The 20,285-nt window shown below is 39.6% G+C and overlaps 1 protein-coding gene across 3 annotated transcripts in view; it reads left to right on the forward strand.

The window, feature by feature from the left end:
* Positions 1–17,251, forward strand: part of MCUB (mitochondrial calcium uniporter dominant negative subunit beta) — a 90,180-nt gene extending 72,929 nt beyond the window's left edge. The window contains exons 4-9 of one of the 3 annotated variants that reach the window (XM_060147389.1): positions 1,379–1,483; positions 12,301–12,461; positions 14,327–14,530; positions 15,136–15,252; positions 16,859–16,927; positions 17,107–17,251. In XM_060147389.1, coding sequence (XP_060003372.1) covers positions 1,379–1,483; positions 12,301–12,461; positions 14,327–14,530; positions 15,136–15,252; positions 16,859–16,921 — 650 coding nt within the window. In that variant the 3' untranslated portion in view covers positions 16,922–16,927; positions 17,107–17,251. Of the gene's footprint in view, positions 1–1,378; positions 1,484–12,300; positions 12,462–14,326; positions 14,531–15,135; positions 15,253–15,992; positions 16,039–16,858; positions 17,064–17,106 lie in introns of those variants that run through there. The other 2 variants (XM_060147390.1, XM_060147388.1) reach the window with 2 other exon arrangements.
* The last annotated feature ends 3,034 nt before the right edge of the window (positions 17,252–20,285 follow it).

Here is a 20,285-nt window from a genome sequence, read left to right on the forward strand (position 1 = left end):
GTATCGCGTAATTATATGTAGACCGTTCCGAAAGAAGAATGATAGAAACCCCTACCAGCGCCAGTTTTTTGCTTACTGTTCAGTGAGTTTGAATCTTAACACCTGGGTTACATGAAAGTTCAAAAATATAACAGCAAAAGCTAGGCTATATAAGAGGCTGTGCGAAGCACGCTGACTCTGACATTCTCCTAGAGATTTTTTTTTTTTTTCTGAACTGTTCCTGGGATATTTGAAATCACTATTAGAATCTCTCCACCTCTAGGAAATACACCGCACAAGTGCAGATTTACTCCTTCGTTTCAGCTATGTTTGTCGCTCTCCCTGCCACCCCCAGCCACTTGCAGTTTTGCCTCTTGTGGTCTTAGCTCGGCTAGAAAGGGAGGGAGCCCTGTGTGGCGGTGGTTGCGGTGCTACCAAGTTTCAGTCAACGCACATCACTCCCCCTTAGCGGCTAAAAGTAAGAGAGAGGCGGGCTTCCACAAACATTCCTGCCCACGTGCCTCCACAGAGCGGTTAGGCGCGTTTGGCTGCAAGCCGCCGAAATGGGCTCTGACTAAGCAGGGGTGTGTGTCAGCAGGCTCTCTGACTGGAACTGAAAGAAAGCCAGGCCCAGAAGAGGGCAGGAGGGTTTCCCTGGCGGCGCAGTGGTTAGGAATCCGCCTGCCAATGCAGGGGACGTGGGTTCGAGCCCCGGTCCGGGAAGATCCCACACGGAGCAACTAAGCCCGTGCGCCACAACTACTGAGCCCGCACTCTAGAGCCCGCGAGCCACAACTACTGAGCCCACGTGCCACAACTACTAGAGCCCGTGCTCCACAACAAGAGAAGCCACGACAATGAGAAGCCTGCGCACCGCAACGAAGAGTAGCCCCCGCTCGCCGCAACTGGAGAAAGCCTGCGTGCAGCAACGGAGACACAACGCAGCCAAAAATAAATAAATTTAAAAAAATTAAAAAAAAAGAAAGAAGAGGGTAGGAGCTGAAGAAGGACGTGAGTAGAGAGGTTAGGCTGGGAACGGCCTGATGGGCTTTGCTGCCAACACCCTCAGCCCCTCCGCCGTCACCTGCACTGCTCTGGCCTTGCATGACCGTCCGCAGGTACAGTCCCACGAGGGACGTCAGCCTGGGTCCCAGCGCCGCCGACAGAGTGGGAGATGGGGTGCCTGCCTGCTCTTCTTGGTCCACTGTAATGAGCAGTAGAGCAGCAAGAGAGGATTCCCTCCCGGCGGGAACAGTATCGGGTATGGGAAAGCCCCCCACCCCAGAACAGACAGATGTCCACTACTGTATTGTAGAGACCTGGATTAGCAAGTGTTTTTCCATATGTTGAAACGTGGTTCTTACTGTTGTAAAACAAGGACTTATTTTTGAATTTTCAGATGGCAGTGAAATTGCAGCTTCAACCTTGATGGAAATCTTGCTAATGAATGATTTTAGACTTGTCATTAATAAAGTCACATACGATGTACAGTGCCCTAAGAAAGGTAAGAAACACAGCTATGCAAGTATCTTAACACTTCCCTTTCGCTGTGGGCCTTTTTCAGGGAGCAGCCTTATCCTAAGAATTTGTTTTAGTTAACCAAATGACCAAGAAGGCTTTGGAGAGCCAATGTGTAAGCTTTTCTAGCAAGGGTAGAAATGATTGGTAGAAGTCATCTGTCAGAGCTTTTAGGCTCATATACTCTTTTTAGACTTTTAAGGCTTCATTTTAGGATCTTGAATGCTTAATCTGACATTATTGGGTTAAGAAGAAGTGGACCTGAAAATCAGGAACTCAAGTGTATACCGTTGTACAGGTCTTCACTTTTTTTTTTTTTTTAAGTAGGTTTTCTTTTTTCTAGCCAGTTTCAGGTTCACAGCGTGGTGGAGCAGAGAGCAGAAAGTTCCCATGAGCTCCACCCCTTCCCCACAGCCTCCCCCACTATCAAGCGCTGGAGTGGAACATTTTCTGTTGTCTGGGCCAAAACATTTGTTCGGTTTCTTCCGTTCGATGGCTCTAGTAGCACATAGCTGTCTTTCATTCATTCAAAACAATTTTGTTAGATTGTATTGTGACAGCTGTCATATCAGCATGCATTTAAAAAAAGACTTATCAAAATTGGTGAATTTGCGCTTCCCTGGTGGTGCAGTGGTTGAGAGTCCACCTGCCGATTCAGGGGACATGGGTTCATGCCCCGGTCCGGGAAGATCCCACATGCCGTGGAGCGGCTGGGCCCGTGAACCATGGCCGCTGAGCCTGCGCGTCCGGAGCCTGTGCTCTGCAACGGGAGAGGCCACAACAGTGAGAGGCCCGCGTACCGCAAAAAAAAAAAAAAAAAAGGAAAATTGGTGAATTTTTGTGTAGCCATTTTAATATGGAAGATGGAAGGAAAAAAGCAACATTTTCAGCATATTATGCTTTATTATTTCAAGAAAGGTAAAAACGCAACTGAAACGCAAAAAGAAGATTTGTGCAGTGTATGGAGAAGTGCTGTGACTGATCAAACATGTGAAAAGTGGTTTGTGAAGTTTCGTGCTGGAGATTTCTCTCTGGACAATGCTCCATGGTTGGGTAGACCAGTTGAAGTTGATAGCGATCAAATTGAAGCAATAATTGAGAACAGTCAACGTTATACCACTCGGGAGATAGCCGACATACTCAAAATATCCAAATCAAGTGTTTAAAATAATCTGCACCATCTTGGTTACGTTAATCGCTTTGATGTTTGGGTTCCACATAAGTTAAGCGAAAAAACCTTCTTGACCATATTTCCACATGTGATTCTCTACTGAAATGTAATGAAAACGTTCCATTTTTATCTTTTTTAATTTTTGAATTTTATTTTATTTATTTTTTTATACAGCAGGTTCTTATTACTTATCCATTTTATACATATTAGTGTATATATGTCAGTCCCAATCTCCCAATTCATCACACCACCACCATCCCCTGCCCGGCCGCTTCCCCCCCTTGGTGTCCATACGTTCGTTCTCTACATCTGTGTCTCAATTTCTGCCCTGAAAACCGGTTCATCTGTACCATTTTTCTAGATTCCACATATATGCATTAATATACGATATTTGTTTTTCTCTTTCTGACTTACTTCACTCTGTATGATGGTCTCTAGATTCATCCACATCTCTACAAATGACCCAATATCGTTCCTTTTTATGGTGAGTAATATTCTATGGTATATATGTACCACATCTTCTTTATCCATTCGTCTGTTGATGGGCATTTAGGTTGCTTCCATGACCTGGCTATTGTAAATAGTGAACATTGGGGTGCATGTGTCTTTTTGAATTATGGTTTTCTCTGGGTATATGCCCAGTAGTGGGATTGCTGGGTCATATGGTAATTCTCTTTTTAGTTTTTTAAGGAACCACCGTACTGTTCTGCATAGTGGCTGTATCAATTTACATTCCCACCAACAGTGCAAGAGGGTTCCCTTTTCTCCACACCCTTTCCAGCATTTGTTGTTTGTAGATTTTCTGAAGATGCCCATTCTAACTGATGTGAGGTGATACCTCACTGTAGTTTTGATTTGCATTTCTCTAATAATCAGTGGTGTTGTGCAGCATTTCACGTGCCTCTTGGCCATCTGTATGTCTTCTTTGGAGAAATGTCTATTTAGGTCTTCTGCCCATTTTTGGATTGGGTTGTTTGTTTTTTTAATAATGAGCTGCATGAGCTGTTTATATATTTTGGAGATTAATCCTTTGTCTGTTGATTCGTTTGCAAATATTTTCTCCCATTCTGTGGGTTGCCTTTTCGTCTTGTTTGTAGTTTCCTTTGCTTTGCAAAAGCTTCTAAGTTTCATTAGGTCCCATTTGTTTATTTTTGTTTTTATTTCTGTTACTCTAGGAGGTGAATCAAAAAAGATCTTGCTGTGATTTATGTCAGAGTGTTCTTCCTATGTTTTCCTCTGAGAGTTTTATAGTGTCGTATCTTACATGTAGGTCTCTAATCCATTTTGAGTTTATTTTTGCGTATGGTGTTAGGGAGAGTTCTAATTTCATTCTTTTACATGTAGCTGTCCAGTTTTCGCAGCACGACTTATTGAAGAGACTGTCTTTTCTCCATTGTATATCCTTGCCTCCTTTGTCATAGATTAGTTGACCATAGATGTGTGGCTTTATCTCTGGGCTTTCTATCTTGTTCCATTGATCTGTATTTCTGTTTTTGTGCCAGTACCATATTGTCTTGATCACTGTAGCTTTGTAGTATAGACTGAAGTCAGGAACTCTGATTCCTCCAGCTCCGTTTTTTTCCCTCAAGACTGCTTTGGCTATTCGGGGTCTTTTGTGTCTCCATAGAAATTTTAAGATTTTTTGTTCTAGTTCTGTAAAAAAATGCCATTGGTAATTTGATAGGGATTGCATTGAATCTGTAGATTGCTTTGGGTAGTATAGTCATTTTCACAATGTTGATTCTTCCAATCCAAGAACATGGTATATCTCTCCATCTGTTGGTATCATCTTTAATTTCTTTCATCAGTGTCTTAAAGTTTTCTGCGTACAGGTCTTTTGTCTCCCTAGGTAGGTTTATTCCTAAGTATTTTATTCTTTTTGTTGCAGTGGTAAATGGGAGTGTTTCCTTAATTTCTCTTTCAGATTTTTCATCATTAGTGTATAGGAATGCAAGAGATTTCTGTGCATTAATTTTATATCCCGCAACTTTACCAGATTCATTGATTAGCTCTAGTCGTTTTCTGGTGGCATCTTTAGTATTCTTTACGTATAGTACAATGTCATCTGCAGACAGTGACAGTTTTACTTCTTCTCTTCCAATTTGTATTCCTTTTATTTCTTTTTCTTCTCTGATTGCCATGGCTAGGACTTCCAAAACTATGTTGAATAATAGTGGTGAGAGTGGACATCCTTGTCTTGTTCCTGATCTTAGAGGAAATGCTTTCAGTTTTTCACCATTGAGAATGATGTTTGCTGTGGGTTTGTCATATATGGCCTTTATTATGTTGAGGTAGGTTCCCTGTCTGCCCACTTTCTGAAGAGTTTTTATCATAAATGGGTGTTGAATTGTGTCGAAAGCTTTTTCTGCATCTGTTGAGATGATCATATGGTTTTTATTCTTCAATTTGTTAATATGGTGTATCACATTGATTGATTTGCATATACTGAAGAATCCTTGCATCCCTGGGATAAATCCCACTTGATCATGGTGTGTGATCCTTTTAATGTGTTGTTGGATTCTGTTTGCTACTATTTTGTTGAGGATTTTTGCATCTATATTCATCAGTGATATTGGTCTGTAATTATCTTTTTTTGTAGTATCTTTGTCTGGTTTTGGTATCAGGGTGATGGTGGTCTCATAGAATGAGTTTGGGAGTGTTCTTCCCTCTGCCATATTTTGGAAGAGTTTGAGAAGGATGGGTGTTAGCTTTTCTCTAAATGTTTGATAGAATTCACCTGTGAAGCCATCTGGTCCTGGACTTTTGTTTGCTGGAAGACTTTTAATCACAGATTCAATTTCATTACTTGTGATTGGTCTGTTCTTATTTTCTATTTCTTCCTGGTTCATTCTTGGAAGGTTATACCTTTCTAAGAATTTGTCCATTTCTTCCAGATTGTCCATTTTATTGGCATAGAGTTCCTTGTAGTAGTCTCTTAGGATTCTTTGTATTTCTGTGGTGTCTGTTGTAACTTCTTTTTCATTTCTAATTTTATTGATTTCAGTCCTCTCCCTCTTTTTCTTGATGAGTCTGGCTAAAGGTTTATCAATTTTGTTTATCTTCTTAAAGAACCAGCTTTTAGTTTTATTGATCTTTGCTATTGTCTTCTTTGTTTCTATTTCATTTATTTCTGCTCTGATATTTATGATTTCTTTCCTTCTGCTAACTTTGGGTTTTGTTTGTTCTTCTTTCTCTAGTTCCTTTAGGTCTAAAGTTAGGTTGTTTATTTGAGATGTTTCTTGTTTCTTGAGGTAGGCTTCTATAGCTATAAACTTCCCTCTTAGAACTGCTTTTGCTGCATCCCACAGGTTTTGGATCATCATGTTTTCATTGTCATTTGTCTCTAGGTATTTTTTGATTTCCTCTTTGATTTATTCAGTGATTTCTTGGTTATTTAGTAACGTATTGTTTAGCCTCCATGTGTTTGTGCTTTTATGTTTTTTTCCCTGTAATTGATTTCTAATCTCATAGTGTTGTGGTCAGAAAAGATGCCTTATACGATTTCAGTTTTCTTAAATTTACTGAGGCTTGATTTGTGACCCAAGGTGTGATCTGTCCTGGAGAATGTTCCATGCGCACTTGAGAAGAAAGTGTAATCTGCTGTTTCTGGATGGAATGTCCTATAAATCTCAATTAAATCTATCTGGTCTATTGTGTCATTTAAAGCTTGTGTTTCCTTATTAATTTTCTGTTTGGATGATCTGCCCATTGGTGTAAGTGAGGTGTTAAAGTCCCCCACTATTTTTGTGTTACTTTCGATATCCTCTTTTATAGCTGTTAGCAGTTACCTTATGTATTGAGGTGCTCCTGTGTTGGGTGCATATATATTTACAATTGTTATATCTTCTTCTTGGATTGATCCCTTGATCATTATGTAGTGGCCTTCTTTGTCTCTTGTAACATTCCTTATTTTAAAGTCCATTTTATCCGATATGAGTATTGCTACTCCAGCTTTCTTTAGATTTCCATTTGCATGGAATGTCTTTTTCCATCCCCTCACTTTCAGTCTGTATGTGTCCCTCGGTCTGAAGTGGGTCTGTTGTAGACAGCCTATGTATGGGTCTTGTTTTTGTATGTATTCAGTGAGCCTGTGTCTTTTGGTTGGAGCATTTAATCCATTCATGTTTTAGGTAATTATTGATATGTATGTTCCTATGACCATTTTCTTAATTGTTTTGGGTTTGTCTTGTAGGTCCTTCTCTTGTGTTTCCCACTTAGAGAAATTCCTTTAGCATTTGTTGTAGTGCTGGTTTTGTGGTGCTGAATTCTCTTAGCTTTTGCTTGTCTGTAAAGCTTTTGATTTCTCCATTGAATCTGAATGAGATCCTTGCCGGGTAGAGTAATCTTGGTTGTAGGTTCTCCCCTTTCATCACTTTAAATATGTCATGCCACTCCCTTCTGGCTTGTAGAGTTTCTGCTGAGAAATCAGCTGTTAACCTTTTAGGAGTTCCCTTGTATGTTGTCTTTTTTCCCTTGCTGCTTTCAAGAATTTTTTTTTGTCTTTAATTTTTGCCAATTTGATTACTGTGTGTCTCGGCATGTTTCTCCTTGGGTTTATCCTGTATGGGACTTTCTGCACTTCCTGGACTTGGGTGACTATTTCCTTTCCCATGTTAGGGCAGTTTTCAACTATAATCTCTTCAGATATTTTCTCGGGTCGTTTCTCTCTCTCTTCTCCTTCTGGGACCTCTATAATTTGAATGTTGTTGCGTTCAGTGCTGTCCCAGAGTTCTCTTAGGCTGTCTTCATTTCTTTTCATTCTTTTTTCTTTATTCTGTTCTGCAGCCGTGGACTCCAAGAGTGGAGTCTTTGTTTTCCACAGTCCTGTCAAAGTCCTGCAATCAAATCCTGCTAGCCTTCAAAGTCTGATTCTCTAGGAATCCTCCCCCCATTGCCTGACCCCCAGGTTGGGAAGCCTGACGTGGGGCTCAGAACCTTCACTCCAGTGGGTGGACTTCTGTGGTATAAGTGTTCTCCAGTCTGTGCGTCACCCACCCAGCAGTTATGGGATTTGATTTTACTGTGATTGCACCTCTCCTCCCGTCTCATTGCAGCTTCTCCTCTGTCTTTGGATGTGGGTATCACCATGATCAGCCTCACTGGTTCTTTCCCCCTCCGTGTCTAGTTTACTGGTGAGTCTGTCAAAGGCATTCTTCCTTTCTATTAAAGTGTTTTTGATTTCTGGAAATTCTTTTTGATTCTTTGTTACAGTGTTCATCTCTCTGTTTACATTACTCATCTGTTCTTGCATGTTGTCAACTTTTTCCATCACAGCCCTTACCGTGTCAATCATATTTGTCTTAATTTCCTGGTCTGAAAATTCCAAAATCTCTGCCGTATCAGATTATGATTCTGATGCTTGCTTTGTTTCTTTAGATTGTTTTTTTCTTGCCTTGTAATTTTTTGTTGAAAGCTAGACATGATATTATTAAAAATAGAAACTGAAGCAAGTAGGTCTTTAGTGTGAGGTTTTATGTGTATCTGACCAGGAGCTCAGCTGTTTACTGTTTGCTATAGCTGTAGGTATCAGAGGCTTCAGTTTTTTCTAGTGTCCCTGTTTCTCTACCCTGTTGTATTTGAGTTTCCCTAGAAATTCTTTCTTGAAAAGAGTCTTTGTCTTGCACAGAGCTAGAGCCCTGTTGATTTGGTGTTAAGGTGTTGGCGGGGGGCGGGGGGAGAAGCATTCTATAATTTTATGATTAAATCTCAAGGTTTTTATTGGGCCAGGATTACTGTGCTGTAACCTTCAGAAGAGTTTCTTAGCCATTTTTTCCCTCCCCTATATGAGACAGGAAGGCTAGAGGGGCCTGGAGTTGGCTAATTGCCCTTTCTCCAGGCCAGACTAGGTTCTGGTAAAGTACAGTTGACCCTTGAACAACATAGGTTTGAACTGCATGGGTCCACTTTACATGCACATTTGTTTCAATAAACACTGCAGTACTAAGTGGTCCACAGTTGGTGTAGTCCATGGAATCATGGATACACAGGGCCAACTATAAAGTTATACGTGGATTTTTGACGGCATGTGGGGTTGGTGCCCCTATCCCCCATATTGTTTGAGGGTCAACTGTAATTTCCTTGGCATGGAGAAAGTAATGCTCAGGACTGTTTCAAAATGGTTACTTTTCTCCTTTCTCTGCTGGAAGCAGGGAAGTATTTTTCTCTGATATCTGACCTTCACTGTGAGAACCTGGTGGGACTCCTGGAGGTAAAACTCATGAATGTGTGACTGTTTTTATTTCTCAAACTAGTCAGCACTGAGCCTTCAGCAGTTCAACCATTATAGTTTAGTGTTTCTATCAGTATTGGCTCCAGAGGTTTCTGCTCTCAGTAAGCTGTGGTTGTGGACTATCGGGGTTAGGATAAGGTAATACTGAGTCTATGCCTTCATAAATAGATGGTGAGATAAATAAATCAGTAGATAAGGGAAGGTTCATGTTTTTAGTTGGAATGCCAGGTTCTGACTGGTAAATATGGGAGGGCTGTTGTAGTTGAAAAATCATTATATTGCAGCCAAATTCAGACAAGAATCATCAGTAGATGCCAAGAAGATGGGGAGAGGTGGGGAGAGGTAGGGGGAGGTGATTTAGATACAGAAAATAAAACAGAGAAGAACTACGAAAACAACTAGAAAAAGTTAATAAAATGGCAATAAGTACATACCTATCAATAATTACTTTAAATGTCAGTGGACTAAATGCTCCACTCAAAAGACATAGGGGCAGCTGATTGGATAAAAAAACAAGAACCTTCTGTATGCTGCCTACAAGAGACTCACTTCAGAGCTAAAGACATACACAAACTGAAAACAAGGGGATGGAAAAAGATATTTCATGCAAATGGAAACTGGGCAGAAGACCTGAATAGACATTTTTCCAAAGAAGACATACAGATAGCTAACAGACCCGTGAAAAGATGTTCAGCATCGCTAATTATTAGAGAAATGCAAATCAGAACAATGAGATATCACCTCACAACTGTTAGAATGGCTATCATCGAAACGTCTACAAATAACAAATGTTGGAGAGGATGTGGAGAAAAGGAAACCCTTGTACACTGTTGGTGGGAATGTAAATCAGTGCAGCCAGTATGGAAAACAGTGTGGAGGTTCCTCAGAAAAACTAGAAATAGGACTACCATATGATCCAGCAATTCCACTCCTGGTATGCATATAGAAAAAAATGAGAACACTAATTTGAAAAGATACATGCACCCCAGTGTTCATAGCAACACTGTTTACAGTAGTTAACCCAAGTGTCCATCAACAGACGATTGGCTTAAGAAGATGTGGTATGTACACACACACACACACGAATATTACTCAGCCATAAAAAAGAATGAAATTCTGCCATTTGCAGCAAGCTGGATGGACCTAGAAAATATTATGCTTAGTCAGACAAAAACAAATACTGTATGATATCACTTATATGTAGAATCTAAAAAATAAAATGAATGTATATAGCAAAACAGAAACAGACTCAGAGGTATGGAAAACAAGCCAGTGGTTACCAGCTGGGGAGAGGCAAGATAGGGGTAGGGGATTAAGAGATACAAACTATAAAATAACAACAAGGAGATATTATACAGCACAGGAAATTATAGCCATTATTTTGTAATAACTTAATGGAGTGTAATATGTAAAAATACTCAATAACTATGCTGTACACCTGAAACTAATATAATATTGTAAGTCAACTATACTTCAACAAAAGAAAAAATAAGGAAATACTAACAAAAAATGGGAGTAAGTCACAAGGACACAGGAGCCAGCTTAAGGGGCTCCTGCTAACCATATCAATTTGAAGATCATTGGCTCCCATGTCCTTATGACTTGCCCCCGTTTTTATTTTAAGCATTTTCTTACTTTCTGGTATAACTAGACGATCCAGGCTGATCTCGTGCTCCAGCACTGATATCAGCAATTACTCTGAAGATCCCTTGAGGAAAAATATTTTTTTAAATTTTCAAACACAAATTAAGTATAGAGAAATTAAAACAAATCCATCATTTCAACAATTATGAACATTCTTCTATTCTTGATTCTTTTTAAAAATCAGGACAGTATTTAACCCCAAAGACAGAAGGATGGAAGAAATTGAGAAAAATGAAAATCCATGTTGAGATAGAAATTTCATGTCCAGTGAGTTCCCAGCACTCTGCGAGGTCTTCTACTTCCCATTTAGCATTTGAGGGAATAAGTGGAGATAAACATTTTCAGGGCACCTCATTGTTCTATTTGATCTTCCTCTTCTGGACAAGTGCCAGTTAACAGACCCAAATGGCCTGGTCACATTAAGCAACTTCCATTCCCACTTTTTGTAAATTTCCACTTCCCTGACTCTGCTTAAGCCCCTTGATGTTCTCCTCGCTCCCTGAAAACGCCCCTCCACCTCTGCACAAATAGAAGCTGAGTTCAGTTCATGCCAGATCCCCTTCCCTAGTACAACAGTTACTGAATAGCATCTATCCTTACCACTTGAACTAGTGTCCGGCTTTCTTTATCTTTGTTACGTTCCCCAGCTTTGGACAAAATCGTGCCCCATCTCTGCCGTTTTTCTGTATGTAGACCTTTTATGTATCCGTCCATTTTTTCCATCACAGCAAAAGGGCTCTGACTGTTCTGCAAATCTCAAAAGGCTAAAAGGGAACTTCTCGTTTCTACCTCTTTGTGGAGTTTTAGCCTAGAATGTGGAAGGGATTAAAGACCACAATAAAGTCTTGAAGAAGTGGGTGGAGATAGAGGAAAATTAACTTCAGTCTGTAACAGACTGGTTAAGTGCTGTCACAGACTGGAAAGCCGCTGGGATAATACTGACACTAGGATCATAAATCTCCCGTATCTGCAGTTGCTTCTGCTGTCTGGCAGGAAGGTCTCTGTCTTCTCTCCCCTCACTTTGTCCCCCTATCTCAAATTCCCTTACAGTGGTGGGGAACAGTTATAACCCTCAGAAAGGCATCACTATAGCACAGTTTTATGTAGATCTATAGATCCACTGAAGTGGTAGTATGAGAGAAATTCAGAATCAAAAGAACTCTGTGTTAAAAGCTCAGAAATCGATTCCCTTTCCTCAGTATGAACCTCCCTTCAGATCTATACCTTGTTGAAAAGAACTTACACTTGAATGACTTTTCAAATGTATATTATACTTTCGTTTACATGTTTGTACACCAGTTTCCCTCCCCAGGGGATCCTAAAATGATTTTGGATAGATAGTTGAGGGTGAAGAAGGATCTTAGGTTAACACAGGTATAAAAGTGAACCTGTAACTAATGTTACAAACTCAGGTGAGGTATTCACCTGGGTTCTGGTAGATAGATACTTCCTTTTCCTGTATTATTCTTCCTTTTTTTAAAAAAGAAAGAGTACTAGTCATATTACAAAAGAAAAAAGACAAAAACATAATGAATTTTAAACCTACTGTCTGGTTATTTATTATTCCAGAGAGAGATGAGTGGAATCACCTGAGACAGGAATAAAGGCCCGTACCAAATGCCCCCCCCCACTCCCCGAGGAGTGGGGAGCGTCCAAGTGGCCAGACGGGGGAACTCAGATTTGGTTCCCTAGATTTACAAACCCTGGAGGAAAAGATGTGTTAACTGCCTTATGTTTCCCTTGTGTCTTCTTTTCTCAGAAAAACTGAGTAGTGAGCACACTACTGAGATGGAAAACATGAAATCCTTGGTTCACAGACTGTTCATAGCCTTGCATTTAGAAGAGTTTCAGAAAAAGAGAGAGCACCATCTGCTGGAGAAAATTGACCACCTGAAGGGACAGCTGCAGCCCCTCGAACAGGTTCGGAAGCGTCACCTGTTGAGTCTGTTTGTAAATAATACCCAATATTTATTGGTATTATTGCTCCATTTGAGTGTTTTTCTGAATGCTTTACATAGGCTTATCTTCTCCTTTAATCCTCACAACGAGCCTCTGAGTTTGGTATTGTTACCGTCCTCCTTCTTCAGTTGAGGAAACTAAGGCAGCAAAGGTATATAAGCTAATACGTATTAGAGCCAGAACTTGAACTCTGGTGGTCTGACTCCAGGCTGCTGTCTTAAACTCTGTGCCGTGCGTCCTTTCCATGGATTGGCCATAGTATCTTGGTAACTGAGTATAAGATGAGCTGGGATGCACTAGCTGGAGCACTACCACTGTTTGTTTTTCAGAGAATAGGCCCACGGCTCCCACTCTGCTCAGCAGAATTGCAGCTGGAAAGTTAGCAGTGGCTTCCTAACATCTGAAGTTAATCAGTGGTGGAGAAAAAAAAAAAAAACTTTTCTGGGGAGGAGGGGCAGGAGTCTGTTTTAATTTAAGCGAAAAATGCATTTTTTAAACCTCTGATCCCACTTGTGATTTTTAAAAATGGGTAGGTGTATGTGTATCTTTGTGTAAGAATAAAAAGTTTCTAGAGGTAGAAGAAACTTTTTTTGTTGTTGTTTTATGAAAGTATAGTTGTGTTAAATTCTGTACAGCAGTGATTTAGTTATACATACATATACACACATTCTTTTTTATATTCTTTTCCATTATGGTTTATCACAGGGTATTGAATATAGATCCCTGTGCTATATACAGTAGGACCTTGTTGTTAAGAGAAACTTTTTTTGCGGAGGGCTGTGTCGGGTCTTCATTGAGGCACGCGGGCTTCAGAGCACTTGGGCTCTGTAGTTGTGGCGTGCGTGCTCTCTAGTTGAGGTGGGCTCAGTAGTTGGTGGTGCATGTGCTTAGTTGGCCCACAACATGTGGGATCTAAATTCCCCGACCTGGGATCAAACCTGCATCCCCTGCATTGGAAGGCTAATTCTTTACCCCTGGACCTCCAGGGAAGTCCCTAAAAGAAACTTTTGATAGTGATTACCTCTAAGAATACTTAGGGGATGCCAGAGAAAGGGACTTTTTTATTTGTTGGATGGTACGTTTTAATTTTTTCTTTACTTTTTAAAAAGTTGGTGATATTTACTTGTGTTAAGATTTGAAAACCTAAAAAGGTGGCCAATGGAAAGTTTTCCTCCTACTGTCCTCCCAGTACCATATCCCTGAACCTGTGAATCATTTCAGATTTTCTTTATCTATGTGCAAACAAATGCAAATATATTATTGTTCCCTTTTCTAGGAAACAGTATATGCTGTTATACACTTTTCTCACCTTTTTTCACTAACAGTAGATCCTGGAAAGATCTCTGTATTGGTACATAGAGAGCCTTCTCACCATAGCTGCATGATACCTTGATGAAAAATTGGATAATTTATGGTCTTTTACTTTTAAGAATGAACCTATGATGAATCACATGTGCAAGTGTACCTGTAGGATGAATTCCCAGAAGTGAAATTGCTGAGTCAAAGAAAATAGACATGTAATTTTTAGTTAGGTTTCAGAGGATGACTTCTGAATTTTTCATTGTATACCCTTCTATACTATTTAAATTTTTTTCCATGAGCAGGTATTGCCTTTATAATTTAAAAAATGGTTTATTAATGAACTGATTTGGAAATAAGTGATCACTCATGAATGTATATGTTTTATACATTCTATTTTTTCATAAATCAGACCTTTTTAAAGTAATACAGATGTGCATTACTTTACTTTTCTTCCTTTTCTGCTTTTTTTTTTTTTAAGTTGGTGCACTGTAAACTGAACTAACAGTCGCTTTTTTTCCCCTCAGATGAAAGCGAGAATTGAAGCTCACTCAGAAGTCAAAACCAACGGACTTCTGTGGGCTGGATTAGCATTGCTGTCCATTCAGGGCGGGGCAATGGCCTGGCTCACTTGGTGGGTGTACTCCTGGGATATCATGGAGCCAGTTACATACTTCATCACATTTTCAAATTCCATGGTCTTTTTTGCATACTTTTTAGTCACTCGACAGGTGAGTAGTTTGTTAAGAAAATGGTAAGTTATAACATCTTTTATAAATAATTTCTTATCCAAGTCATGAGCAATAAAACCTTTTTAGCTATTGAATTACTGCTATCTGGGTTTTTATCAGCTGTTAAATTTTGTTGTTTGCCAGAGGATGGAGATTTGTATATACCCTAGAGAAACTGTGTATAACCTCTATAGAGAAATAAATAGTACAACTTAACAAATTCCTCCGTTGAGATAAACACATCAAATTTGTGTACTCTGTATCCTGTTTATAAATAAAATTGAATTTGTATTGCAAACCACCCAGTAACTTTAGCTTATCTCGCGATTATTTTGCCAAAAATCTGCATTTTCCTGTTTCTCTTTTCTTTCCCTGTATGTGTGATTTCTCTGCCCAGCTTGCTTGCTTTTGAAAGGAGCAGCTGATCTCAAATGAGACTAAATGTGTTACTTGTGTTGCTTTATGCTTGCTCTGATGGCCACGGCACGTATTTTACTCATCTGCCTTCCTTTGCTTTGTTGTTGCTAAGGCACGTTTCTTGCAGAGGTATTATGTTCATTTAAAGCATATTCGGTTCTGGTTTTTTGTCTTTTTTTTTTTTTCAGGATTATACTTACTCAGCTGTTAAGAGTAGGCAGTTTCTTCACTTCTTCCACAAGAAATCAAAGCAACAGCATTTTGATGTGGTGCAGTACAACAAGTTAAAAGAAGATCTTGCTAAGGTACCTTATTGTAAATACCACATCTTATAGCTGGTCTTGTTTGGGAGCCAGAATTCAGTGTCAGGGAAATACAATCGGTGGCTCATCCTCGTGGGTTAAATCTTGGTCCTGCACAGGCTTCTCTGCATTGTGGTTTTGTTCAGTGAAATAGCTGACATGTCCTGATACTAATTTCCTACAGTTTTATTCTTGTCATCTGTATTCTACATTGGCATAGCTTTACATGTATATGGAAAATGTCTTAAGTGACTTTGAGATAGTAAAATAACAGTATTCAATAGAAATCTATCTCCAAGTGAATATGTGTTTTTAAAGAACAAAGTCCAATATCAAGCTCAATTGCAGATTCTGTAACTATGAAGAACTAAAAGAAAGGAGAATTTTAGGAAGATGAGCACTCTGATAAACAATTTTATTAAGCTCTCGAAAGGTTTTTACAAGTTTCTTCTCCTTAAAAACAGAATCAGGGGCTTCCCTGGTGGTGCAGTGGTTGAGGGTCCGCCTGCCGATGCAGGGGACACGGGTTCGTGTCCCAGTCTGGGAAGATCCCACATGCCGCAGAGCGGCTGGGCCCGTGAGCCATGGCCGCTGGGCCTGCGCGTCCGGAGCCTGTGCTCCACAGCGGGAGAGGCCACAACAGTGAGAGGCCCACGTACTGCAAAAAAAAACCAAAAAAAAAAACAAACAAAAAAAAACAGAATCACTATGCTATTCCTCCTTTCATCATTTCCTTCTTTCAGATGCGAAAACAGAGGTTATACACGGTTAGAAAGTGGGGAAAGCAAGGTATGAAGCTCAGTTTGGATCCTGTGCTCTGGGGCTCTTCCATATAATCTGTTTCCTAGGCAGGTTTTACCTCTGGCCTCCCAGTGGGCTCATTAGCTTTTTAAATTTTTCTTAGTAATTTTATAAGAAAAAAGTTTTGGTAGAAATACCTTCTACTGCTCAATGCATGATCATTTAATAGCCAGTAATCATCCTATCTTTTGTTACCCGTAACTTCTAAACTACCCATCCCTGAAATTTAAAAAAAGGAAGGATGTAACAAGAATTTGTAGTCCAAAACTTGGAGATAAAGAGCCTTTAAAAAATATGTTTAAATTCCATATAATCATTACTTAGGAAAAATATAATGATCTTTTTTTTTTTTTTTTTAATTTAGTGGATACTTTTGCATTTAAATGATGCAATCCGTGAAAGCTAAGGAATGTTCTTTCAACTAGTTTATAGCACCGGGCATTGAAGATTTAGAGTAGCAAACTGTAAAGTTTTTTTTTTTTTTTTTAAGGTAATAAAGTTGAGGGAAAAAAGGGAAACTGATAGGTCAGAGTAGTGGGGTTTTTTGTTTGATTTTTTATAAATGGCAAAAACCACTGTAAAGGGGGAAACTAACATTACAAGAACTATAAGGATGAACGAGAAACTCTAAACTCACCTTTTACAAAAGGATCCACATAAATTGAAATATTGTAGGCAGTTTCCACTCATAGTTTAGATCTATATATTGACCTAAGGAGACGTTAAAGGTATAGAATTCCTTGTGAACAGTAATCTGATACGTTCATGGTCTTCTCTGATCAGTGCCTCTTCTTCTTCCCACGGACAGGCTACTGAAGCCCTGAGACAGGTGCGCCACTCTATCTGCGATGCAAGTAGAGGAATTCGATGAAAAGAAGTAATCTTACATTTTTAAATGTCAGTGAATTTTTCCATTATGTGTTCATTTTGCAACTTAGCAACTGGAACTTTTGTCCCATAGTTCATTTGAATTTGACTGTTTCAATCTCTTGTTAATAAAAAAAAAATGCTTGCAAAACACAGGTATTCTTTGATGTTCTCATTTGAGATTTTCAGTTTGTGGATTCTCACGGCTTGTTGAGGTTTACTGCTGGAAGGAGCTTGGAGGCGTCCGTCAGAATCAAAGCTGCTACTATTACAGTTCAGCATTTAAGAAGCTTTGTCAGCCTGTCCTGTGTCATTCCCGTGCGGAGGTGAAACGGTCAGTGTTCTTGGCTCCACTTTGATTCTTAGGCTTCATTTAGAATCATCTGGTCATTAATTGCTTTTTAAATTCACAGTAGTTGCAAGATTTTTATCATTAAATATACTTAAAATTATTATAAAATGTCATTTGAAATGTTTCATCGTAACTAATATTTACTTAGATACTGTTTATCATTTGTTGTCACGTACTGTTCTGGGCACTTCACATATATATTATTTGTAATCCTATAATCCTAGGAGGTAGCTGTTTTTAATCCCAATTTAATAATAAGGAAACAGGTTCAGAGAGGTTAATTTGCCCAAGTGCACACAGCTAGAAAAGATTTTTTTTTAATTAATTAATTTATTTATTTTTGGCTGCGTTGGGTCTTCATTGCTGTGCGCGGGCTTCCTCTAGTTGGGGTGAGCGGGGACTACTCTTCATTGCGGTGCGCGGGCTTCTCATTGTGGTGGCTTCCCTTGTTGCGGAGCATGGGCTCTAAGTGCACAGGCTTCAGTAGTTGTGGCTCACGGGCTCTAGAGCGCAGCAGGCTCAGTAGTTGTGGTGCACGGGCTTAGTTGCTCCGCGGCATGTGGGATCTTCCCCGGACCAGGGATCGAACCCGTGTCCCCTGCATTGGCAGGCGGACTCCCAACCACTGCGCCACCAGGGAAATCCCTAGAAAAGATTTAAGCATCTACTCATAGTAGATCATAAATCTTTATAAATGTACAACTAATGGTATTTAATCCAACATCCAGGATGTCACCTTTTACATGTTTGACTATGGGACAGAAAGGGTAATGATGACACCCTGATATTAAGAGATTTGCTTAAAAAAATACCAGTGTTTTCAGGGTATATCTTTCAACCTAATCAGATTCAAACTTCCTACACCTTAAGTAGAGCAACATACTGTGATCACCTGCTGGTTTGTATCAGTATCTCCGAAACCTGGAGATGCTGAATTAGCAGTATATTAGTGTGTTTTATTAACAAGCTAAGAATATGCACTAATGTCTTTATAATGAATTTCACCAGGTTAAGTATTATGACAAATTCTTAGGACATGTTCTGCGTTTGAGAAACTCTATTCCCAGCAAGACAAGACTGTCAATATAATGAAAGAACAGGGAGTGGTGTTTGCTTTATTCACTGATGCATCCATCCCAAGAATACCTGGCTCCTGTGAGGTACCCAAGGGAGACAGGTTTAAGGTCTGTGGAAATTTCATGTATAGTGCTGGGGAAAAGCTGAGACTAGGAAAGTAGAAAGGATGGCTTCTGAATTCTCAAACTGTCTAAAGGAAAACCTGGGAAAAAGGGGTAGACAAGAGCCTGTTTTTGTATATAAAGTTTTATTGGAACACAGCTATGCCCACTGATGCACTGACTGTGGCTGTTCTCACACTATAGCAGCAGGGTTGACTGCAGCAGAGACAGCAGGCCTGCAAAGCCCAGCATAGTTACTCTCTGGCTCTTTACAGAAAAATTTTACTGACCCCTGAACTAGAATGTGAAAGACAATTCTCAAAGAACACTGCTGTGTGTTTAGGGCTTCAGTAAAGTTGTCATGCGAAAAATGAATTAATTCTTAGTAAAGACAGCTCCCTTTGACTTGGATCTTCCCACTTGACAAAGTAAAATAAAGTTTAATTCTTCAGAGAAGGAGCTACACGTAGGTCACATTGTACTTACTTTATGACACGTGAAACTGATTTCTGAGTACCCAGGGGATGACAGCTCAGTGATCAGAGGCAAGCCTCTCTGACCTTTTTACTATTTAAACTGTAGTTTCTCAGATGAGACATGTCATTTATGTTAAACCTTTATGGATCAGTTATTAACAGAGAGTACGAAATTTCTACTCAAGTTCCAAGCTGTAAGTTAAACAGATTGGAACTAAAACTAAAGGAATCCAAATTACACGTTAGTTTTATTACAAAAGGATTGTTTTATCCTGAGACAATTGTTATAAACGAAATTCAGCTGTGTCCCTATGGCTTCCACAGCTCAAACTTGATGGCATTTTGACGCCCAGATAGGTAGATACCAGTGTCATCTGTACAAGAGGATTTTACTCAGATAAACCTTTGGTCACATTCAAGGGAAAAAAAAATGTGTGTGTGTGTGAGGGGGGTTTGTTGAGCTTTTTAATAACATGAGCTAATGTCTCTTAGGTAACCAAAGCTGTATATTCTTTGCCTAGAGGGCCAGGCCCGTGTTCGTTGGATGAACTGAGGAGAGCTTCTGTAGTCATTTGCTCTTGCAAGAAGAGCCGGCAGCACCTGTGGGTCGGGGGTTAAAGGAAAGGTACAATGTTCAACCGACAGTGAAGTCCCTGTCATGACCACAAAAAAAAAGGTATAAATGTCCCACGGACCTTAGCGTACAGTTGGCACGTGTTTTGAACTACAACTGAAACAGCACAGGCAAACTACTGCTTCTGAACTAGCAACTCACAAGTTTGTTATCAAAGCCCAAACTTTTAATCATATTCAGCCTCCGGCAGGTTATTAACAAAACATATTACTCAAAATTTACATATCATATTAGTAAGAACTGAATCTTAAAAGTAACATCTGGGAATTCCCTGGCGGTCCAGTGGTTAAGACTCCGAGCTTCCACTGCAGGGGGCACGGGTTCATTCGCTGGTCGGGGAACTAAGATCCTGCATGCCGCATGCCGCGTGGCACGGCCAAAAGAAAAAAAAGGTAACATCTATTATTCCATGAACATGATGATGGTCTGTGAGTGGGACTGCCGGACAGTGTATAGTAACTAACAAACATGCAAGATACTGACAGAATCAAACTTTGCAAGTGTGTAGCCTCTACTGACTAAGAATTAACTGTGTTTTTATATTTCTTCCTCAGAATGCCATGTAATAGTTCTTGAAGACTCTTTTTTTTTTTTAAGTGAGAGTTAAAGTCTTATATAAAAAGTGATAATTCATATGTAGATTAATTTATATGACCAAGTAAAACAAGCATCTATAAATTACACAAATGAGTAAGAATGTGAATTTGAAAAATTTAATAAAGGATGAA

Source organism: Lagenorhynchus albirostris, chromosome 4 (assembly GCF_949774975.1).
Source record: "Lagenorhynchus albirostris chromosome 4, mLagAlb1.1, whole genome shotgun sequence".
Classification (NCBI taxonomy): domain Eukaryota; kingdom Metazoa; phylum Chordata; class Mammalia; order Artiodactyla; family Delphinidae; genus Lagenorhynchus; species Lagenorhynchus albirostris.